This window comes from Camelus bactrianus, chromosome 15 (genome assembly GCF_048773025.1).
Source record: "Camelus bactrianus isolate YW-2024 breed Bactrian camel chromosome 15, ASM4877302v1, whole genome shotgun sequence".
Lineage (NCBI taxonomy): Eukaryota > Metazoa > Chordata > Mammalia > Artiodactyla > Camelidae > Camelus > Camelus bactrianus.
Window position 1 is genome coordinate 33,507,620 of NC_133553.1, and position 19,850 is coordinate 33,527,469.

At 45.9% G+C, this 19,850-nt stretch overlaps 1 protein-coding gene across 1 annotated transcript in view; it reads right to left on the reverse strand.

The window, feature by feature from the left end:
- The window catches only part of ALK (ALK receptor tyrosine kinase), a 678,275-nt gene that overhangs the window by 130,006 nt on the left and 528,419 nt on the right, over positions 1-19,850 (reverse strand). Inside the window, exon 6 of the mRNA XM_074341849.1 lies at positions 5,003-5,134. Within this exon, the coding sequence (XP_074197950.1) occupies positions 5,003-5,134 (132 nt within the window). The remainder of the gene's footprint in view (positions 1-5,002; positions 5,135-19,850) is intronic.

Consider the following 19,850-nt stretch of genomic DNA (forward strand, 5'->3'; position numbering starts at 1 on the left):
TTTATGTGACAATTAAAACCTTGAAGGGTGGGCGGGGTGCTGAGAGGACTTCCACTACTTTAAGTGCATGAGGGCATGTGCTCAGCAAGAAGCCAGTCCTGAGGAAGTCTGTGGGGTGGGCGCCAGTACAGACCCATTAGCGGATCACGCTGGGTTGGGGAAATTGCTGCTGGGACCACTGCTGAGCACAGTGCTGGCCCTGGCAACAGTCTTTGATCATCGCTTTCTCGGTTCATCCAGCCCAAGCACCTACTCAGTGCTTGGCACATTGTCGGACCTCAATACTTATTTGCTGAATGGAATGGGAGTGGGTTCAGTCCCCTAACCTTTTGCCAGTTAAAGTGTGGTCCAGGGACCAGCCATATTTGCATCACAATGTGAAACTGTTAGAAGTATAGAATCTCTTCCCCCTAGGCACCCCACTCCACGCTCTACTGAATCAGAATCTGCATTTTTAATGCCCTCCGGGTGACTCCTGTGCACTTTGCCGTCTGAGAAGCACTGCTCTAACCCACCCTCTTCTTGGGCTGCAGCCAGTTATTTCGTTGGCTGGATGGCCAAATCGGCCGTGTGTGGGTCAATCAATCCCACAACATTTGGCAATTATGACACCTGATTCCACTCTAAGAGAGACAAATTGGTCGAGTCATGGAGATGTGACCTCAGCAGCAGCTGCAGGAACTGCCAAGTATAAACTCCAGGCCAAATGACACTGCTTCTTTTCCTTCCTGTGTGACAACTCTGTTAGCATTTTTGATAAATATGTGTTATACATTTCCTTGAAAATATAGAGTCATGGGAAAAATGCTAGAAGAAATACATCAAAATATAACGGTTATCTCTGAATGTCTGAGAGGAAGGATTATGGGCAATAGTTATTTTCTCCCGTGTACTTTTTTTGATTTTCCAAATATTTTACAACCAACATGTTTTACTTTACAATAAAGAAATAAACTTTAAAAAAGTGTTTTTGCCTGACAGGGAGAGTATCCCCACCAAATAGACAAGATTTTTGAGTACGTGGAGGGGAAGCGAGCTGCCTGCGGTACCTGGTGAGTCAGTGACCCATCCAAGGGATGAAGTGGGGCCACCTGACCCTTTCCCAGTGCACCGCATGCCATCAAGGCCATTGCTCAGGATACTCAGGGAACCCTGAAGGCACCTTTCAATGGGTTTCAGCATCCTGGGATGTAAACGTGGATCGGCACATTTAATTAGAAAGAGGGAAGGTGGGTGGTTGGTGGTGTGTGGGTTTGGAGGACAGGGTGTGAACGGACACATGCATGATTGGATGCAGAAGGACAAGGGCAGCGCCACCTCTGTCCCAAGTTCCCTCCTCATCCAGAAATGCTCCTCAAGGTTGAGTCTGATCATCTGAATGAAGCTCTAGTGTGTATATGTGGAATTCCTTCTGGGGAAAGTGTGGAGAGTTGAGCCTGGGAGTTGGCAGGATATAACCTACTTTTCCATCTAAATTTCAACCATCGCAGGACTTGGTTGAATACCCTGGCTCAAGGTTAGTGACCCTCATGGGGGTTCCTTGGAAGACCAGGACATCCCCACAGGCTTAAAGTGACCACTGCTCAGAGAAAATGTTCTAAGAGGTTCCAGACCACCTGGGAAGGACCAGATGAGGTCAAGAGCATTGTCCTTAATGCATCACAGACATCAACACAGCAGCAGGCATCACATTCCAACTCATACTACAGGTGAAGAGAGTGAGGCCTAGATGGTGGGCATGAATGATCTGAGTTCCCCTAGAAAGACGGTGGCAGAGCCTTGGACCTTCCCTGCCTTTTCCTGGACCCTTAATCCTGGGGGTGGTACATTAGCTAAGCTGTGCTGGAAACTTCTGGAAACTCATAAAACAAATGAGTTTGGCTTGCAGTGGTTCAGAGTGTGGGCTCTGGAGTTATACTGGGTCTGAATCACTGCTCAGGCCATGGCTCACAGTCTGATCATGGACTCCAGGTTCCTCGTCTGCACGATGGGTAGAAAAGCATCACACAGGATTGCTGTCAGGGTACAACAAGCTAATACATGAAGAGCGTTTAGAGCAGCTCCTGGCATCTAGAAAATGCCCAATAAATGTTAGCTGTTACTGTTACTACTGCTGTTATCTTCATGGGGATGGTTTCCAAAATCAACAGCAGCCAGTGTGGTAGTGAAAACAGCAAAAATGCCAGAGAGAAAGGGGCACACAAAAAAGGAAAATGATTATTTGCTGAAAGTACTGCCAAGATCAGAGTGGCAAAAAGATCGGAATCCTTTTAATTGAATTTCTATCAACTGATTTCTGTAGCAAAGAGTTCAGTGCGGGTGTTCTCCAGGGTGGAGCTGTCATTATGAGAACTGGTCAGATCAGCTTTAAAGTATGGCTGAAAAGGCTTCTGGGCCCCAGGTGCCTGCCCTCCTTATGGGAATCAGGCTGCCCTCAAGCTTGGAGTTGGCCTTGAAAATCCATTAATTGCAAGCCCCAAAATGGTGGGAAAGTGCCCTGAGCCCACAGTGATGGGCTGGATCCCACATGGCTCAAAGTCTAATCATGGCTGTCTTCCTGACATGCTGTGTGACCCTGAACAAATCAATTACCTTCTCTGTGCTTTCATTTTCCCAATTGTAAATCAGGGCATAGACTGCCTGACCTGTGTCCCAGCTAGGAAGTGGGTATCAAAAACTTTAAAAAGGCTGAAGCAAAATTACACAGCTCAGAGGCACAGCTGGAAATACTGCAGAGACAAATAACTACAGAGACACATACAGGTTTCTGCCTGGGGCACATGGGCAGGCCTGGCTTCTTCAAGGCCCATGTGTGCAGTGAGAGCTCCGTGAGAAAGCCAGGAGCATTCAATAAGCAAAGGGCTTACCTGCAAATCTTTACTGAGTTTTATCTAAACCACCACAATTCCATCATTTGGAACACTTCACTGCAAAGTTTTGTACAAAAAGGAAGTTTTTCTAATTGAAAAATGGATTTCTTTATTGTTTCATTTAAAAGGAAATATGTAAAACCTTTCTCCCCTCAAGGGAAAAATCTGTCCTCCAAATGACCTGGAGGACACTGTTAACTTTTTAAAGCAATTTGGCAGGTCACAGCGTCTTGGGGCCAGTGTATGTGAGGGGAGGGGCATTTGCTCCAGTGTCCGGGCCGCACAGCACCCCAGGCTGCTGCATCCTTTCCCGGCTGCGACTGCATTGTTTCCCTCCCACTCCTGTGTTGGATTTTCAGCACTTCGAGGACAGGTGCTATGTTACTCATCTCTGCTCCAGGATCTAGTGCACTTTCTAGCTCACATGACATGTGTTCTATAAGTGTTTGGGAAAGATGTAAAAACCTCTGGAGTGTTTACTCCTAGCTAGGCAGTTGCTGAGGACACTGTCTTCAAGTGGTATGAGCACTGAGCTGGGAGCCTAACTCTGCCCCTAGCTACTAGAGATACCTCAGCAATGCTTTCCTCTAGGGAGCCCAGGTTTCCCGAATCATTTATCCATATTAATCAACAAAAAGTCAGTGAGCACCTATGCTGCGCCAGGAATCATCCGAGATGTTGGTGTGGGGAAGAATACCAGACCCAACCTGCCCGCACTGAGGGAGAGAGACAGGGAGGCCACCTCCATGAGAGGCAACGGATGCACGCCCACTAGGACTGCTAACATAAAAAGACAGGTAATAGTAAGTGCTGAGGAAGATGTGGAGAACTGGAACCCTCACACATTACTGGTGGGAATAGAAGATGGTGTAGCCATTTTGGAAAACAGATTGAATGTCCCTCACAATGTTAAATATAAAGTTACCATACGAACAAGCAATTCTACTCCTAGGTAGCAAATTTCATTTCCAAGAGAAATGAAAATATCTGTCCACACAAAAACTTGTACATGAATGGCCACAGCAGCATTCTTCATAATAGACAAAAAGTGGAAACAACTCAAATGCCCAGCAATTAATGAATGGATAAGCAAAATGTGGTATCTCCATGCAGTAAAATATTATTTGGCAATAAAAAGGAATGAAGTACTGATATATGCTACAACATGGATGGACCTTGAAAACATTATGCTAAGTGAAAGAAGCTTATCACAAAAAGACCACATAGTATATGATTCCATTTATATGAAATGCCCAGAGGAAGCACATCTATAGAAACAGGAAGTAGACTAGTGGTTACTGGGGCTAGTAGTGGTGAGGGGGAGGGGGAGAGGAGGGGTTGGAGACTGCTAGGTGTTTCTATCTGGAGTGATAAAAATGTTCTAAAATTAGATCATGGTGACAGTTGCACAGCCCTGTGACTCTACTAAATACACTAAATCATACACTTTAAATGAGTGAATTTCATGGTGTATAAATTATATCTCTAAAAAGCTGTTAAAAATAATGAATGTCGTGGCAGATGGATAGATGCACCATTTGAAGGGGTCCAGAGGAAGAAGAACCAACTGTACTTGTGGGAAATGGTCAGAAGAGGCTTCCCAGAAGAATTGACTCTTGAGCTGAGTTTTAAAAGAGCAGGTATGACTCAAGGAGGAAAAGGGTACTCTGGGCAAAGGATAAGCTGATCAAAGCCAGAGAGGTGGGAGGGAGCTGAGAAGTGGTTTGAGATGGCTGGAGCTGGGGCACATAGAAGGAGGGGAGGATGAAAGAGAAAGAGGCAGGTGGCGGATGAAAGAAAGGCCTAAAAATGAGAGTGGTCCGGGCGTAGAGTTGGGGCGTTCTCATGTCATGTGAGAGTTGGGCTTTAGCCTGCACGTTCTCTCTATGCATGAGGACACCGAGAGCGTGACTTACACGATCTTGCTTGGTTCTTAATTTATACGTTGTTTCTAGACCGCAGGTCTTAGCTCTGTCTTTTGAAGACTATGTAGCTTTTTAAAAGTTGCCACTGAGAGGACGCAAGTGGCATTGGACTTATGGGGGTTATTCAAGCTCATGTGCCTTGGGTGGGCTGTGGGGGGCAGGAGGGGCATATGAGCATGGAGGGGCGGGGCAGCCCCATCTACTCACTGCACAGCTGGCCCTCATCTTCTCCCTGGGCACAGTCCCGGTGGAAGTCACAGGCCTGCCCGAGCTGGAGGACTGTCCCGTTCCAGCATGTGAAGGAGCTCTGCAAGGCCATCTTGGAGCCAGGGGACGTTCCTGGAGAGCACATAGAGACACACACCCCTGGTCAGCTTGGGTGTCCCAGTGGGAAGGCTTCAAGGAAAGGATCTCCCCAACCCCTGCCATTCACATTCCAAGGTTTGAGACATCACCAGTGATTTTAATCTGGCCCCAAATAGGGTCAACACCAGGAGGCTGAAAGGAAGTCAAAGCCCTAACCCCCCAGCCCACTGGCCATGATGGGAGTAGTAGAGTGGTCTGAGGTTAGAGCCACTTTGGGGTCCCAACCATAGCTTTAGCGTGCCAGGTGGGCAGCATACAGGTGGGGTCTCATCTGCACACAGACAGCTCTCCCCTTAATGTCAAATTTGGGGTACCAACAGGCATATCTGGCCCAGCATGTGGTCCCCACGTTCTTGACCCCAGATCTCACCAATGGAGTGACTAAAACCCGCAGCACTTTCTGTTGTGGACTGACAGAACACCATGAGAGCCAGGCCCTGGGCCCTGGACCGGCTCCTCCACGACTGTCTGTGTGACGCTGACCCTGTCCCTTCTCCTTCTGGCTCCTGTCTCCCCATCAGTAAAAGGAGGGGTTTTGATGGTATTTCCAAGGTCTTGTCCAGTTCTGAAATAATCCAGTGGAGGAAGGGAGAGGCGACAGTTTAAAACAAACATGCTAGCAGATATTTCCTTTCGTATCAAGAGCAATGAGTTATGATACTTAATCAACCTGTGCCCTCAGAGAGCCAGGCTTCAGCTGGCCTGGCCTAGCCTGCCAGTGAATGGGTGACTTGCCTGGGGTCTACCTAGCAAGGGCCTGGTTGCTATTTCTGACTGTGCCTGCTGCCACCCAACCTTGGTGTGGGATGGTGGGGGGCCTCTGGTCCCTGTGGAGATGAGCAGGCCAGGCCCACTTGGGTTGACACCCAAGTCTAGTTGCCTTGTACTTTGTCCTCTTTCCTAGCTCTGTCCTCATTGTAGCTGGTGCCTCAACAGTCTCTCCACCCCCATCTGACCCACCTCAAAGCTCAGCTGGGTGGTAGAGAGGATTAACCAGGACCCTTACTTGGCCGAGTCCCACAGCTTCTCTGGGCCTCACGTAGGGGGTGGGATTCTCCAACTCTGGCTGTAAAATTAGATTCCCCTTTATTAAGTTTAATTTTAATAAAACCTCCCAGCTGATTGTGATGTGGGTCTCTCCATGTTAGATGATCTTTAACATCTAAAATTTCATTATTTTCTGGTTCCAAACAGCACTGAAACTAACATCAAGTCCAGCCTGTTTACTTCTAGAATCCTTCTGTGCACCTCAGCACATCCGGCTCTGTAAAGAAGCTAGGCAAGTCTTAACGATGCCCATTTCCTAAGTGGGGAAATGGAGTCAGAGGGGCTAAGTGTCTTGCCTAAGGTCACATAGCTGATAAATGGGATTCAGACCAAGACTGTCAGACTGTAAAGCTTCCCTCTCCATCTCATCAAAGGGGCGTGCTACAGGTGGCCCTGGGCCCTCGTCCCAGGGCTGTCCAGACAAGGCTCAACTTGTCAGCTGACGGCCGATGGCCACCCAGCACTGCAGGACCGGCCGCCAGCCTGGCTGGGTGCTCTCGGTGACTCCTGGGCATGGGAATCACAGGGCCTGCTTCCTCCAGACAATCATGTCGAAACTCTTTCACCTGCTCTGAAAGGTCCTTGTGATCTGGGCCCAGATTTCCTTTCCGGTCTCACCTCTCTCTGTTTCTCCCCATGAACTCTGCGCTCCAGACCCATCTGGCGTTGGTTCTACGCAGCCTGGTGCTAGAACATGTGTGTACGTTCCCATCTTCTTCACCAAGTTGCTTGAGCCTCCTGGTGTTCCCAGCACTACTTAGTACCTGGTCCCCAGGAGGGTTCACGAAAAGCCTGTGCAGTAGGTGACCTGTCTATGGCTGGTTGAATAACGGACCCCTCCAAGACCAATATCCTAATCCCCCAAACCTGTGGTGAAAGAGACTTTACTGGGGTGATTGAGTTAAGGATCTTTAGATGGGAGGTTATCCTGATTATCTTGGTGGGCCCAATGTAATCAGAAGGGTTCCCATAAAAGGACAGCAAGAAAGTCAGAGTGAGAAGCCGATGTGATGACAGCAGCGAGAGTCATGCTGACTCTGACTTTTAGGGAACTGCCTACTTCCTTTTGCCAGTGCGTCCATTAGGTTCTTCATGTCCTCCCACTGAATTGTATGAGGTTACTAATAAGAATGTGAAACTATTTACTACATACATGCTTGACATTTTCCCCAGTATTTTATGTGTATTTCCATTCTGTTTACAATGCTTCTTGATATCTAGGAGTTTAAAATTTGCACATAATCCAAACCTATCCATATTTTCCTTGGTGATTTCCTTTTTCTCCTGTGCTTTGGAGAGCCTGTTCCACGTGGGTCGGTAGGTAATGTGTGGGTCGCCCTTCGTAGCCTCTGAGCTGCTATCTCACTACTGAGGTTGCCGACTCGTTAGGGAACACCTTCCACCACCAACTCCTTTCAGCATGGGAATGCAGACCTCACCCCCTCATCTGTGACATTTTCATGGATTCTCCCATTCCTTCCCCCTCCATGAACTGTCCTTTCACTTGGGCTTCTACAGCACATTACTTCTTCCTTTTGCATTTAACGTGGTGGGCATTTAGCTGTTATGTTGTAACTAGCTGTTTGTATGCTTGTCTTCCTTCTCAAACCATAAGGGACTTGAAGGGAGGGGTCAAGGCTCCTCATCTTCATGAGTCTACGATCTCCCCACCTCAGCGTTTGGGACCTGCACTGCACTGAGGGTATCTGTGGAAGCTATCATTATAGCTGAGAATACAAAGGTTCAGAGTGGTTACCTGGGTTGCTGAGAGACTGGTGGAAATTCCACATGTTCACATCTTGTTCTCTATCCTTTGTACTGTGTCTGTCTGTGGGGTAACCCCCCTCCCCCCCGCCAGTGATGGGTGTCCTCAGGAATAGTGATAAAGGGTACGAAGGGGCAGGGAGTCAGTACCCCTGCTCTTCACTCACAAATCTGGACAAAGGAGGGGTCCAGTCGTGGGAGGGGAGTGCTGCTTTCACCCTCTGGATGCCCCAGCTCGATCCCCAAGACCTCTCTGCTGCACAGCCACAGCCCAGAGAAACCATCTCCTTCTACCAACTCCTCCCGATCTCCTTTCCCCGGCTGGAGACGTCCAGGGTCCTGGCACAGCCTCCTTCACACCACGGGGAACGTTATGCTTGCGAGAGATTCAGCTAGATAGATGCCTGGTACTCTGATCTCTACTGCCAGCCCAAACTCAAAACTAATGAGGCGCAACAAAAAACAACCGCTCTGTCTTCTCAAGTTCTTTTTTTTTTTTATGGGGCCCATAAATTCCAGGGAGGAAAACACCCTTGGTGCATGGTTTTAATCAAGGGCCTGAGTTTCCTAAAGAGCATCCTTTCTGTGGTTGTGAAATGATTGTTCTGGCTTGTGGAGTAGGGTAGCCTGAGCCCTGGATGGTTATAGCCTGCTCCACTGCAGCGAGGAAGGGGAGGGGCTCGGACATGAAGAGCCACTTCCTGCTGGCACTTCCCGATATCTTCTGGTCATGAGTGCCCATGACTCCTGGAAACCGCTGGCACACCAAATGCCCTAACCACGGAAAGATTAGGGAGAGCTAAGATCAAGCCACTCTGGGGAGAGCTGGTGCTTGGGGATCTTTTGTTTTTAAGTGTCTTCTCTATGGAAATTTATTTATTAACTTTGAAAAGGCGGTTCTTCCCAGAGTAACAATGTAAGTCACTGGGGCTAGTAAAGTGTCATCATTCCTCACCTCTGTATAGCATTTTAACAGTTCACAATGTGCTTTCTTAATCCTTCCCTGTTTGAACCTTATAAAAAATTGGCAGAAGTTATTATTATTCTTATTTGATTAACCATTAAGGCTGAGGATTAAAGAGATTAAATAATGTAGAGAGAAATGCTTTCTAAACAGTAAGGCACTACAAAATGCAACCAGTTACTTGCTAGGTGCTTGGCCTGAGGTCTCACGGCTAGTAAACCACAGGAAAACTCCCAGGTGGAGTTCCTCTCCCATGACTTGGATTAGCTAGCCCGCCGGAGCACACCCTGACTGCCCCTGGAGTCATCTGGGAAGTTAGAAATATTGCTGATGTTCAGTCCCCAACTGGACCAATGAAACCTGTATGGAGGACAGGCCCTCGGCACTGGTAGTTTTAAAAGCTCCCCGGGTGATTCTCACAAGCATGTGGTTGAGAACCACTTCCTTGGAGGCCTGGAGGATCTGCTTCTGAGCACCTATGTGTCTTTGGTGAGTCTTTTACCTCCATAGTTTCCCACTTCCCCCTGGTACAATGAGGGGGTAGCCTCAAGTCCAATCTCCAAACCCCTTCCATCTTTGACATCCTGATTCTGGAGCTGAGCAGTGGTTGTTGCTGGCTGTTTGCAGAGTTGATTTGCTACAGTTCGTACCATCTTTATTAATGCCGACCATTTAATGACTCCCCTGGAACCTGCTGTCAAGTCACTCACCCGGCAAGCTTCCCTTGGTTGCCTCAGTGTTGGCTTTTCCCACCTCAGTCATCTGTCATTTGCATCCTGGAATATCTCTCTGGAAAAAGCATACCACATTTGTTTGCCCATTTATCTCCTCTCTGGGTGTGGTAGAAATCAGTTCAGACTGGCACCCAAGACATGTATGGCCCGGGTCAGGTTATATGAACCGCTGTTGGACACCATGGGTGACTTACTGGGTTCACTCACTGGGAATGATTCCTTCTCCCTAATTGTGTATTCCAAACAGAAACCCACACCCTCTCCTTCAATCGTGTCTTAGAGATTTGATGCTACAAAATCTACACAGCTCTCCTAACTCAAATTTCTTTTTTAAACGAATGTCAAATTTTAGGGCACTTAATTAATTTTTAATTAAGGTGATTTATGTGGCATTAAAAAAAGGCACATTTGTATCAGCTTTCGGGCCATCTCCCACATGCTTGCTCTTGCCTAACTGATGACACTCGTAAAGGTGGAAAAATGGAGTGCTGCATCAGTGAGAAGGGGGTCTTGTTCTTAAATTAAAGAGAAGAGATGACAGGTGGGGCTGGCTGGCTTCTAGAGCGTGGGGAGGTCAGGAGTGGGGCTGGAGCCCAGAGGCTGGGCCAGGCTCCCACTTGCCAGTGGAAACTTACTGTTTCCTGGGACAAGGAGAATCAGGTGCTCAAGGGTAAACAAGCCTAGAGACATGAAAATGAATGGTGACACGACGAGGACGCAGTCAAACAGCGCGCACAGGCTAACAGCCGCCGCCGCTGTGCTGACGTTAATGGGGGTGTTGGAAGGCCTGAGAACTGTGTAAATTAAGCCTGACAGAGACCAGTCCTGCTGAGGGCTTTGGGCCTCGTAAATTGTAGTGTGGACAACCTCGTTAAAGAACTGGCATCTTGGATTCCTACTCAAAATGTAATTCAGTGAGGAGAGAGCCTAGCTATGGAGGGCCAAGCGGACTAGGTGAGAAAGCGCTGTGTGTTGGGAGTCAGGAGAACTGTTTGAGGCCTGGCCTTGCCACTAGGCCTGTGGGGCCATGAGCAAGTCACTCCTCTGGGCCTCAGTTTCCTGGTTTGCAGACTCTCCACAGCCAGCCACTCACATTTACCACAGGCTTAGGCTGTTGCCTTGATGGTGTGTCCACAGACCCTCTACATCAAAGCCACACGGGAGCTTGGGAGTCAGGCTGCTTCCGGGGTCCCCTGCAGACCTACAGAATCAGAATCTCTGGGGGTGGGACTCTGGGTCCAGTATGCTCCACAAGCTCCCTTGGTGACAACTGGCTGCACCGAAATCTGGGAATCTCTAGTGTGAGGGAAATTCATGGGTCTTCAATTCCTTCTCCCCTTGGAAGAATCCCAAGCCTTCCAGCACCACCCACTGCCCTCATGGTGACGATTCCTTCCTTAGTCCAGGATTCTCAGAGTTCCCCTCCTGCCTCGATTCCATTCCTCTTACTACTCCAGCAGGCCCAAGGCACCACTCTGTTCGGTTTGTGTTGAGAGACCCTCACTAAGGTGCAGGGTAAATAATCCTAGGTTCCAGTCTGCTCTTCTACTTGCTGGCGATGTGAACTCTGACACAGTTCACAGGCTTTTCTCCTCTGTAAATCAGGGATGCTATCTAATTTACAGGATTTTTGTGAGGATCAAATGACATTGTCTACATAAAACTATATGTGGGGTTCTTATGAGCTAACTTCAGAGAATATTCCAAGGAGTTTGGGAGAATTGGCTGTGGAGGGTGGGTGGGAAGCGGTCAATGGCGGGGTTGGACAGGCCAAATTTAGGGGATCCCTCACATCTCGTAGTAGAGGTGAAAATCTACAGGGCCAGACCTTTCAGCAAAACAATCGCAGAAACAAACCCAATAGTAATTTACAACACAAATAATAGCTATGAGGGTAATTGCAATGATGAATTATCAAGATTATTTGTCTGTGAAGTCACCCCACCACCAGAATTAGCCTTCTGAGCTCAGCTCCCTTTGGGTCCTAATCCTAAACCTTTGCTAGTTTCCACAGCATTCAGTCCAAATTTGCACACCTGGCACTGCCCACTTCCCCAGCATCCCTGTGTTCCTGTGCATCTTTAGCTAAAGACCATGACTTGCAGTTTCTTGACTGCAGTCATGACTACGCCTTTGTGTAACTCGACTGCGTTGTCTAGAATCATCTTCTTCATCTGAGCAATTCCTCCCAACTCAGATGTCTCTTTCCCCGAGTGCTTGTTCTTCTTTCTTGACGAAAGACGTGTGCCTCCCTCTGGGGTGCTCTGAAGATCACTGTACACCTTTAACTGTGTACTTATCTCCCTCATCGGGCAATTATGTCTGCACTGCTGGCTTCTCCCACTAAATTTTAAATTCTTCGAGGCAGGGGGTCTGTCTTACTTATTTTATTTCCTGGAGAGTGCCTGGTACATAGAAAATGCTAATGAATGGATGTTGAAGGAGTGCAAAATAGATCACCAAGTTTAAGTAAAAGAATGGGGTGAGGTAGAATGTCTATGGATTCTGGAAACTGCTAATTACTTTAGGTTACATTGTAGAAATTCCACACACAACACATCTCCACCACCCCGACAAATCCCATTCAATCTTTGGACTATTGAACAACTATGTTTAGAGCTTCTACTAAGAGCCTGGGGTTAGAGTGGTGAACAGAGGGTAACATGGGTGACCTAATTTGATAGGTGGCCACATGAGCCTCTCCAGAGAGGTGGTATTTGAGCTGATACTGAAGAATAAGAGAAGTCAGCCATGTGAAAAGGCTGTAGAGGAGCAGGAACTGCATTGCCGGGGTGGGAAAGGATGCTAATGATCTAGAAACAGAGCAAAGACCAGTGTGGCTCAGGAGGGTCACAGAGGGTCAGGAGGGCCATGAAGAGTGGCTGGGGAGGGAGAGAGGCAGAGGCCCAATCAGGCAGGATCTTGCAGGCTGTGGGAAGGGATGTAGATTTTGTTTAAGGAGTTTAGACAAGAGACCGAAGATAACTTGATTCACTTTTAAAAAGATCATTCTAAGTGATTTAGGAAGAATGGACTAGAGGGGCGATAGAAGTGGGAAACCCAGTTTGTAGGTCGTTGCAAGCGGCCCAGCAAGTGATGAAGGCAACCTGCCTGAGCCTAGTGACAGTGGAGTCGGAGGGAGGTGAGTGATATGAGTTTCATGGTGGAAGTGACCTTGACAGGACAAGCTGATGGCCTAAAGTGAAGCTGAGAGAGAGGGGACATCCAGGATGGTGCTAGGATGAAACTATGGCTGCCAGCTGACATGGCAGAGCCACTGAGGGCTTGTTTCAAAATCCCAACTCCTCAGACAAACTTAATCTCCATATAAACTTAAGAAAAACCACAAGGACTCTCGTAGGCCACCAGCAGGAAAGCAGTGAGTTTTGCATTTTCGCGGTTGAGCTCTCAGAAGAAATTAAAAAATTTCTTATCTCTTTTGTAGACTCAATACCCCTTGATTTTGTTGCATGGTCTTTTCCCCAAGGTTTCTCTATGCGACATTTATCTTCATTGCTTTGCTGAAAAGACACAGCAATAATTTTATTTTTAATTTTATAAATGACCTCTGTGCACATTTACCATTAATCTTCCTGAAAAGCAGTGACATTTAACCATAATGCACCACAGCTTCCCATATACTATGTCATTTTCTCCTCTTGTTTGTTCAGTAAACAATGAACAATCTCAATCACACCTTGGAGAATTAATGCTAATCACAAACAAATTACAGCTACCACTGAGAACACTGGAGGAATATGCAGATTGTGCAGTGGAGAAGGCTGCTTGGAAAGGAGAGCAAATGCGAGTAGGAATCACTCAGACCACAGGAGTAGAGACAGAAGTGCTTATTATGGGGAGTGGCCTCACAAGGCACCTCCACCGAAGGCAGTTAAGTAGATTCAGCTTCCTGAAGACAGATGGGAGGTCATCTTGCCTGCATTCCCTCCATGGAAGCCATGGTGGAAGGGATGGCTGCTTGAGGAAGTGTTAAGACAGCCATTGGGAGCTGATGCACACATCAACCACAATAAGAATAACTACCGCCCTCCCCGCTTATCGTCTTCTAGGGACCATATTAAAGGCTTTATATGCATTATTTTATTTAGACCTTACCGCAACTCTGTGAAGTAGTTATTATCCCCATTTTACTGAGAAGGAAACTGGGACCCAAGGATTTATAAATACATTCCCAAAGTTATAAAGGCAGGATTTTACCTCTACCTGATTCTGAAGCCCATGCTCTTAATCAACATGCTAGATCCACCAGGCGGAAAAGGCCATGTTAGAAGCCCCAGGAGTAACCAGAGGGAGGATGGAGGACTGCAGGCCAGGGGAGCACCAGAGGGAGAATGCAAGCAGCAGGCTGGAGATAGAGGCCCCAGCAGTCTCAGGAACCCTGGAGGGGAGAAGAGCAAGGCTGCCTGGGATTCCGGATTGGATTCTAGCCCCTCCAATGCTGGTAAAATATTTTTAGGGGAGAGATGTACCAGGTAGGTGCTAAGACAGGGTCCAGGCACAGGGGAACAAGATGGGGCTTGAATATCAGAATTCAGAGTTTATCTCCTGGGTGGGACAAATCCCATCTCTATCAGAGGCTGCTGGGGTCAAAGCAGGCAGTTATGGAAAAGTACTCTGTAAACCACTGGTGAGAGGCTGAGAGGCTGTCAGAAAGTACTATCCATTCCAGGCTCAAAACTATGAGGGAAGCTGGTACCAGGCCCCAAGCTATCAGTGTTCAGTGGAAGGGCCACTTCCAGTCAGAGTCGAGATGAATTACGGTTTCCTTGGAGGAAAAGTGAGAGCTTCCATGTTATTCAGTTTGATAGGCAAAGAAATCTGGAGAGGAGGTAGAGTCTCCTGTGAAAAGATCAAGGTCACTTGCTTTGGCTACGAGTCAAGAATCTCTTTACATTTTTAGTCGTTAGTTCTTTTCTAAGACTCTCATGCTGGCATCCGACCTTCTCAGAACCACAAAATTGGGAGAAATCCAGGGAAGAAGGAAAGCTGGAAGATAGGCAAAGAAGAAGGATAAAGAATAACAAGAAGAAATACTATTCAATGGGTACCTACTATGTTCCAGCCATTTTTGTGTGTATTAGCTTTCACTTGACTCTGAATGAACATGACTGAAATATGTAAGATGATGAGTGATTTAGAATGGTTACTATTAGAAAAATGGAAAATAGCAAGTGTTGATAAGATGTGGAGAAGAAACTGGAACACTGTACACTGTTGATGGGAATGTAAAATGATGCATTCATTATGGAAAACAGTATGGTGGTTCCTCAAAAAATTAAAAATATAATTACCACAAGATTCAGATATTCACTTATGGGTATATGTCCAACATAACTGAAAGCAAGGTTTGGAAGAGATATTTGTATACCTATGTTCACTGCAGCATTATTCACAACAGCCAAAAAGTGGACGCAACCCACGTTTCCATCAACAGATGAAGGGATAAACAAAGTGTGGTCTATACATACAATAGAATATTATTCAACCTTAAAAAGGAAAGAAGTTATGACACATGCTGCAACATGTGGACATTATGCTAAGTGAAACAAGCCAGTCACAAAAAAGATATACTGTATGATTCCACTTACATGAGGTACCTAGAGTAGCCGAATTCATAGAAATTCAAATCACATAAATAGTGGAATGCTGGTTTCCAGGGAATGGGGGAGGGGAGGATGAGGAATTGCTGTTTCAACAGAGTTTCAGTTTTGCAAGGTGAAAAGGTTCTGGTCATTGGTTGCACAACATGAATGTTTTCTAACATGACTGAACTGTACACATTAAAATGGTTTTATGTTACATGTATTTCACCACAATTAAAAAAAACCCCAAGAAGATGACTTTGCCAGACTTCCTAATTATGATTATCAGCCTATTGATTATGCTGGCCTTGAAAATAAGTCCTAATTAAGATGGCAGGGCAAGAAGACATCAATATGGCCTAATGAGAAAAGCCGTTGCAGTGGCTCTCCGAGGAGTTCAGGTTCTTCTTTCCTCTTCTTTTAAATCCCTCTTCTGTTTGGCTTCCACTGAAATATACTGGTGTTTGAGGCAGTGGATGCAGCCATGTACTAGCCGAGTGATGTGGGACCAGGCCCTTTCGGCCTCAGCCTGCTTATCTAGGAAGTGATGGGGTTGGACCAGGTGAGCTGTAAGAGGCTCCCTCCCCACTGCCATGGGTCAAGGTCTCAGCCCAAAACAGGGAAGAGTGGAGAAGAGTCCCACGTGTAGTAGGAAGATGCAGGGTAGGTTGAGGGGAGCAGCGGGCCTGGTAATGGTGATAAATGTGAATGACAATTTGGAAAGCCTATGGGGAGACTCTCAGCTCAGCTAGAGTCCTCTCAGCCTCCACTCTTGCTGTTAGATGTGGGGCACATCATGCAGAGGGCTGCTTCCGGCCCAGCAGGTCCCCAGGCACACGGGGCTCCACTTCCACTTTTATGAGTATTTCCTGAACACCCAGGGGGGTTTCTGACAGGTACTATATGCTTGAGAGTGAAGTGCTACTGAGCACAGTTTACAATTTCTTTTAGAGAAAATATTTGAGAAAAGAGACAAGATTTGATGGAGCAGATCTGTGAGGACATCTACAGGACGGTTCATGCCTACAGGGCTTGGGCAGACCTGCCAAGCTGCAGGGGCACAGACATGTGTCCTCTCTCAGTTCAGAAGGGTCCAAAGGGGAAAGTGATTCTGCTAGGGAACTCCTGGGAGTATGAGGATGACCCATGGAAAGTTTTTTAATTGTGTGGTTGTCCTGAATCTCCACTGGTCTGTCTAATTGCCAAGCATGCATAGAGGCTAAGCAAGGATAATCGGTTTTGGAGACAGACGGAACAAATCTGAATTCTGACTTCACCATTTGGTCTTGTACAAAGTACTTGACTGCCTTGAGCTTCAGCATCTATCTTTCAGGGTTGTTTCAAGGTTTAGAAAAGCTACAGGTAAATGTCAGTGCCTGGTACATAGTAGGTGTTCAATAAATGGTAGATGATGAAGAAAACATAGTCTACACTCTTGAAGCCATCCTGTATGTTGGGGCAAATATGTGGACAAATCATCATCATAATCATTATCGCCATCATCATCTGATAAGTGCTAAAATAAGCGTGTATTGTGATAGTTTTAAAACTAATCTGTAGATTCTTTAACAATCCTCTTGAGAGGACTTTTGGGAGGTGAGGATTTCTGTCTCCTCCTCTTGAATCCGGGCAGGCTTGTAACTGTTTGGACTAATAGCATATGGCAGAAGCCACCATGTAACTTTTTTGGGGGACTCTTTTGGGGGGGAGTGTAATTAGCTTTTACTCACTTAATTTTTTTTTTAATGGAGGTACTGGGGATTGAACCCAGGGCCTCGTGCACATGCACTCTACAACTTGAGCTATATACTCCCTGACCATGTAACCTTTGAGATTAGATCATAAAAGCCATGCAACTCCCACTTTGTGCATACATATATCTGGCCTTGGAGCCTGGAGCTTCTATGTAAGAAGACTGACACCTCCAAGGCTACCATGCTGGAGAGGTCATCTGTAGGCACTTGGGGGACAATCCCAGCTGAGCCCAGCCTCCTGGCCATCTTTGCCAATGCAGCAGACATGCAGCAAAACTATCCCGGACCCTGCATACTAGCTGATCTGCCAGCTGAAATACTACTGCGTGACCTCTATCAATCACCTAGTTGAGCCCTGCTTGAATTCTTGTCCCACAAAATCGTGAGATATAATTCCTGTTTTAAACAGCTGTACTCTGGAGTATTTGCTACTCAGAAATTGATAACTGGAATGTATAAATGATAGGCGCACAGAGGAGAGGTGTTTGACTAGGAGAAAAGGGAAGGGTCTAGAGAAGAGGCGACACATGAGTTGTGCTCCGAGAATGGGCAGGAGTTCACCAAACAAGGAGAAGGGACAAGGGAGTCCCAGGAAGAAAACAGCATGCTCAGTGAAGAGCAGGTTGTCTGGGTGACCCCAGGTATGAGCTGAGGGGGTTGGGACAAGTTGGAAAAACAAGCCAGAAGAGCTTCTTATAAAGTACACTTTACTGAAAGCAAAGTTACTCTCTTCAGTGAGAATAAACAAGCTCAAGTCTTTAAAGATAACAGATGAAAAACTTACTATTTCTGTTTTGTTCAAAAAAGGATTTGAGGTGACCTGCAATTACATATAATAAAAGTATATCAATAAATAAGTCAGGGTGATCTAAGGGTAATATTTTAGTATAAATGTGCCATAAGATTTCTACATGATAACTAAAATTTGGCTAAAGTACCTTTCTGTGCTTCCTAGGAGCCAAAGCAAAAAGGGAAACAGGATCAATTATCAGGTTCAAAGTGTTATTAGGTGAATGCTTTTTTCTGCCATTGAGCTCTAAGAGAAATTGTTTTGCAGGTTACAGTTAAATGCTACAGTTAACAATGTCTTCATCTGCATCTGTAGAGTCAATACAATAACATGTTCATTTAACCATTTCTCCCAGTGCTATCTTTGAAGCACAAAAGTCAACTGAGGGTTAGATTTTTAAAAGTTAAGCTGCATCAAATTAGCAAAGATTTTAAAATAATATTCATTACTAGCAAGAATATAGTGAGTGAGGGACTTACACACTACTGGTAAAAATGAGAATTGATAGATCTTTTCCAGAAATATTTGGGAATAGGTTGCAAGAACCTTAAAAACTTTGTTCAGACTCTTAGACCCCAAAGTTCCCTTTCTAGGAAAGGGCCTTGGGGAAACAGAGAGTTATACAGATATTTAGACCCAAAGACATTCATGGCAGATTATAATACCATAAAAGTAAAATAAGAAAGAAGGAAAAGAAAAGGTAGGAAAAGAAAAGAAAGAAGACAAGAAATTCAACGACAGGGAAATGGTAATAATGGCACACCTGTGTCACACAAAAAGATGTTTCTAAAGAACTCTTACTAACATGAGAACATTTTCATGTTTCAAATTAACTAAAAAAAAAAAGATAAAATCCACCTGTATCTAAGATTGTTGGAACAGCATGGCAAAATCCATTTATACACACAAAAAGAAAAACTAGAAGGGATATATCAAATTATTTATCAAAATTACTTCTGAGCTGGAGGATTTTGAATGCTTTGTGTTTTCTTTTGAATTTATGTGATCTATAATGGGCATGTATAACTTTTACAATCAGAAAAAAGGAAGTAAAGTTACTCTAAGAGAAGAGAGAGTCAGTTCTTCCTCTCTTCCTAGACCACTGCTTACATACTAAGGACATCAATTCCCCCTGTGTTTCTATTCATGAAACTCGTCAAACACTTTCACATTCATTATCTCATTAGTTTCTCACAATCACTCCAGGAGGCAGGCAGGGCAGGGATTCCATGCATTTTTAGAGGGAAAAATGATGCATAGGAAGGTACTATCTGAATGGAGTCTCAGCTTTATTTTCAGGAATCCACATCTCATCTACACCCTGACTGGTGCCAGAGAACCTCCTGCTGGCACAGTGAGCTCTGCAGGAGGTAGGGATGGGGAGAGAGACCTTACCCACGGCTGCACCACCAAGCTGTTGGCACGTCTCAGGGCTACTGCATTTCTGAGACATCCATGGTGCTCTGGCAAAGCTTCTAAATCATGGTTTAGACCTGCACTTCTGACAGAGGCACAAATTGCTACTTTGCACTGCAGTGAATCTTGACATCTGATTTCCTTTGACAGCTAAATTAACAAATCAACTAAACTCCAATACATTTTATGTCCTGTCTTATGCCAGACTGAATGTGTTCCAGGCACAACACAGTGCAGAGGAGTTTGGCTTTACTGGCTCAGGGGCAAACTCTAAACTATTCACCGCATCCATTTCACTCACTGAACAAGGAAGCAATTCCTGCATCCATCTGTCAGTCTCTGAACTAGGAGGAGATGAAAGATCAGAGGCAGCTGACCTGGCCAGGCAGTCCCCAAGAGCTCGTCATTCATTTTGCAACACACTTTCTGGGCTTCTGTCACAATCAGTGGGATAATTTCACTCCTAATTTCTGCCCTGATGGTCAGACTTGGTCTATACCTGCTTCCCTGACCTCACTTGCCTCCCTTGAAGAACAGTGAGTCAGAATAATAAAGACCTTCATTTACACAGCACTCTTTATTTTCTGAAGCTCAAGAACATAAATTATTTCATTTGA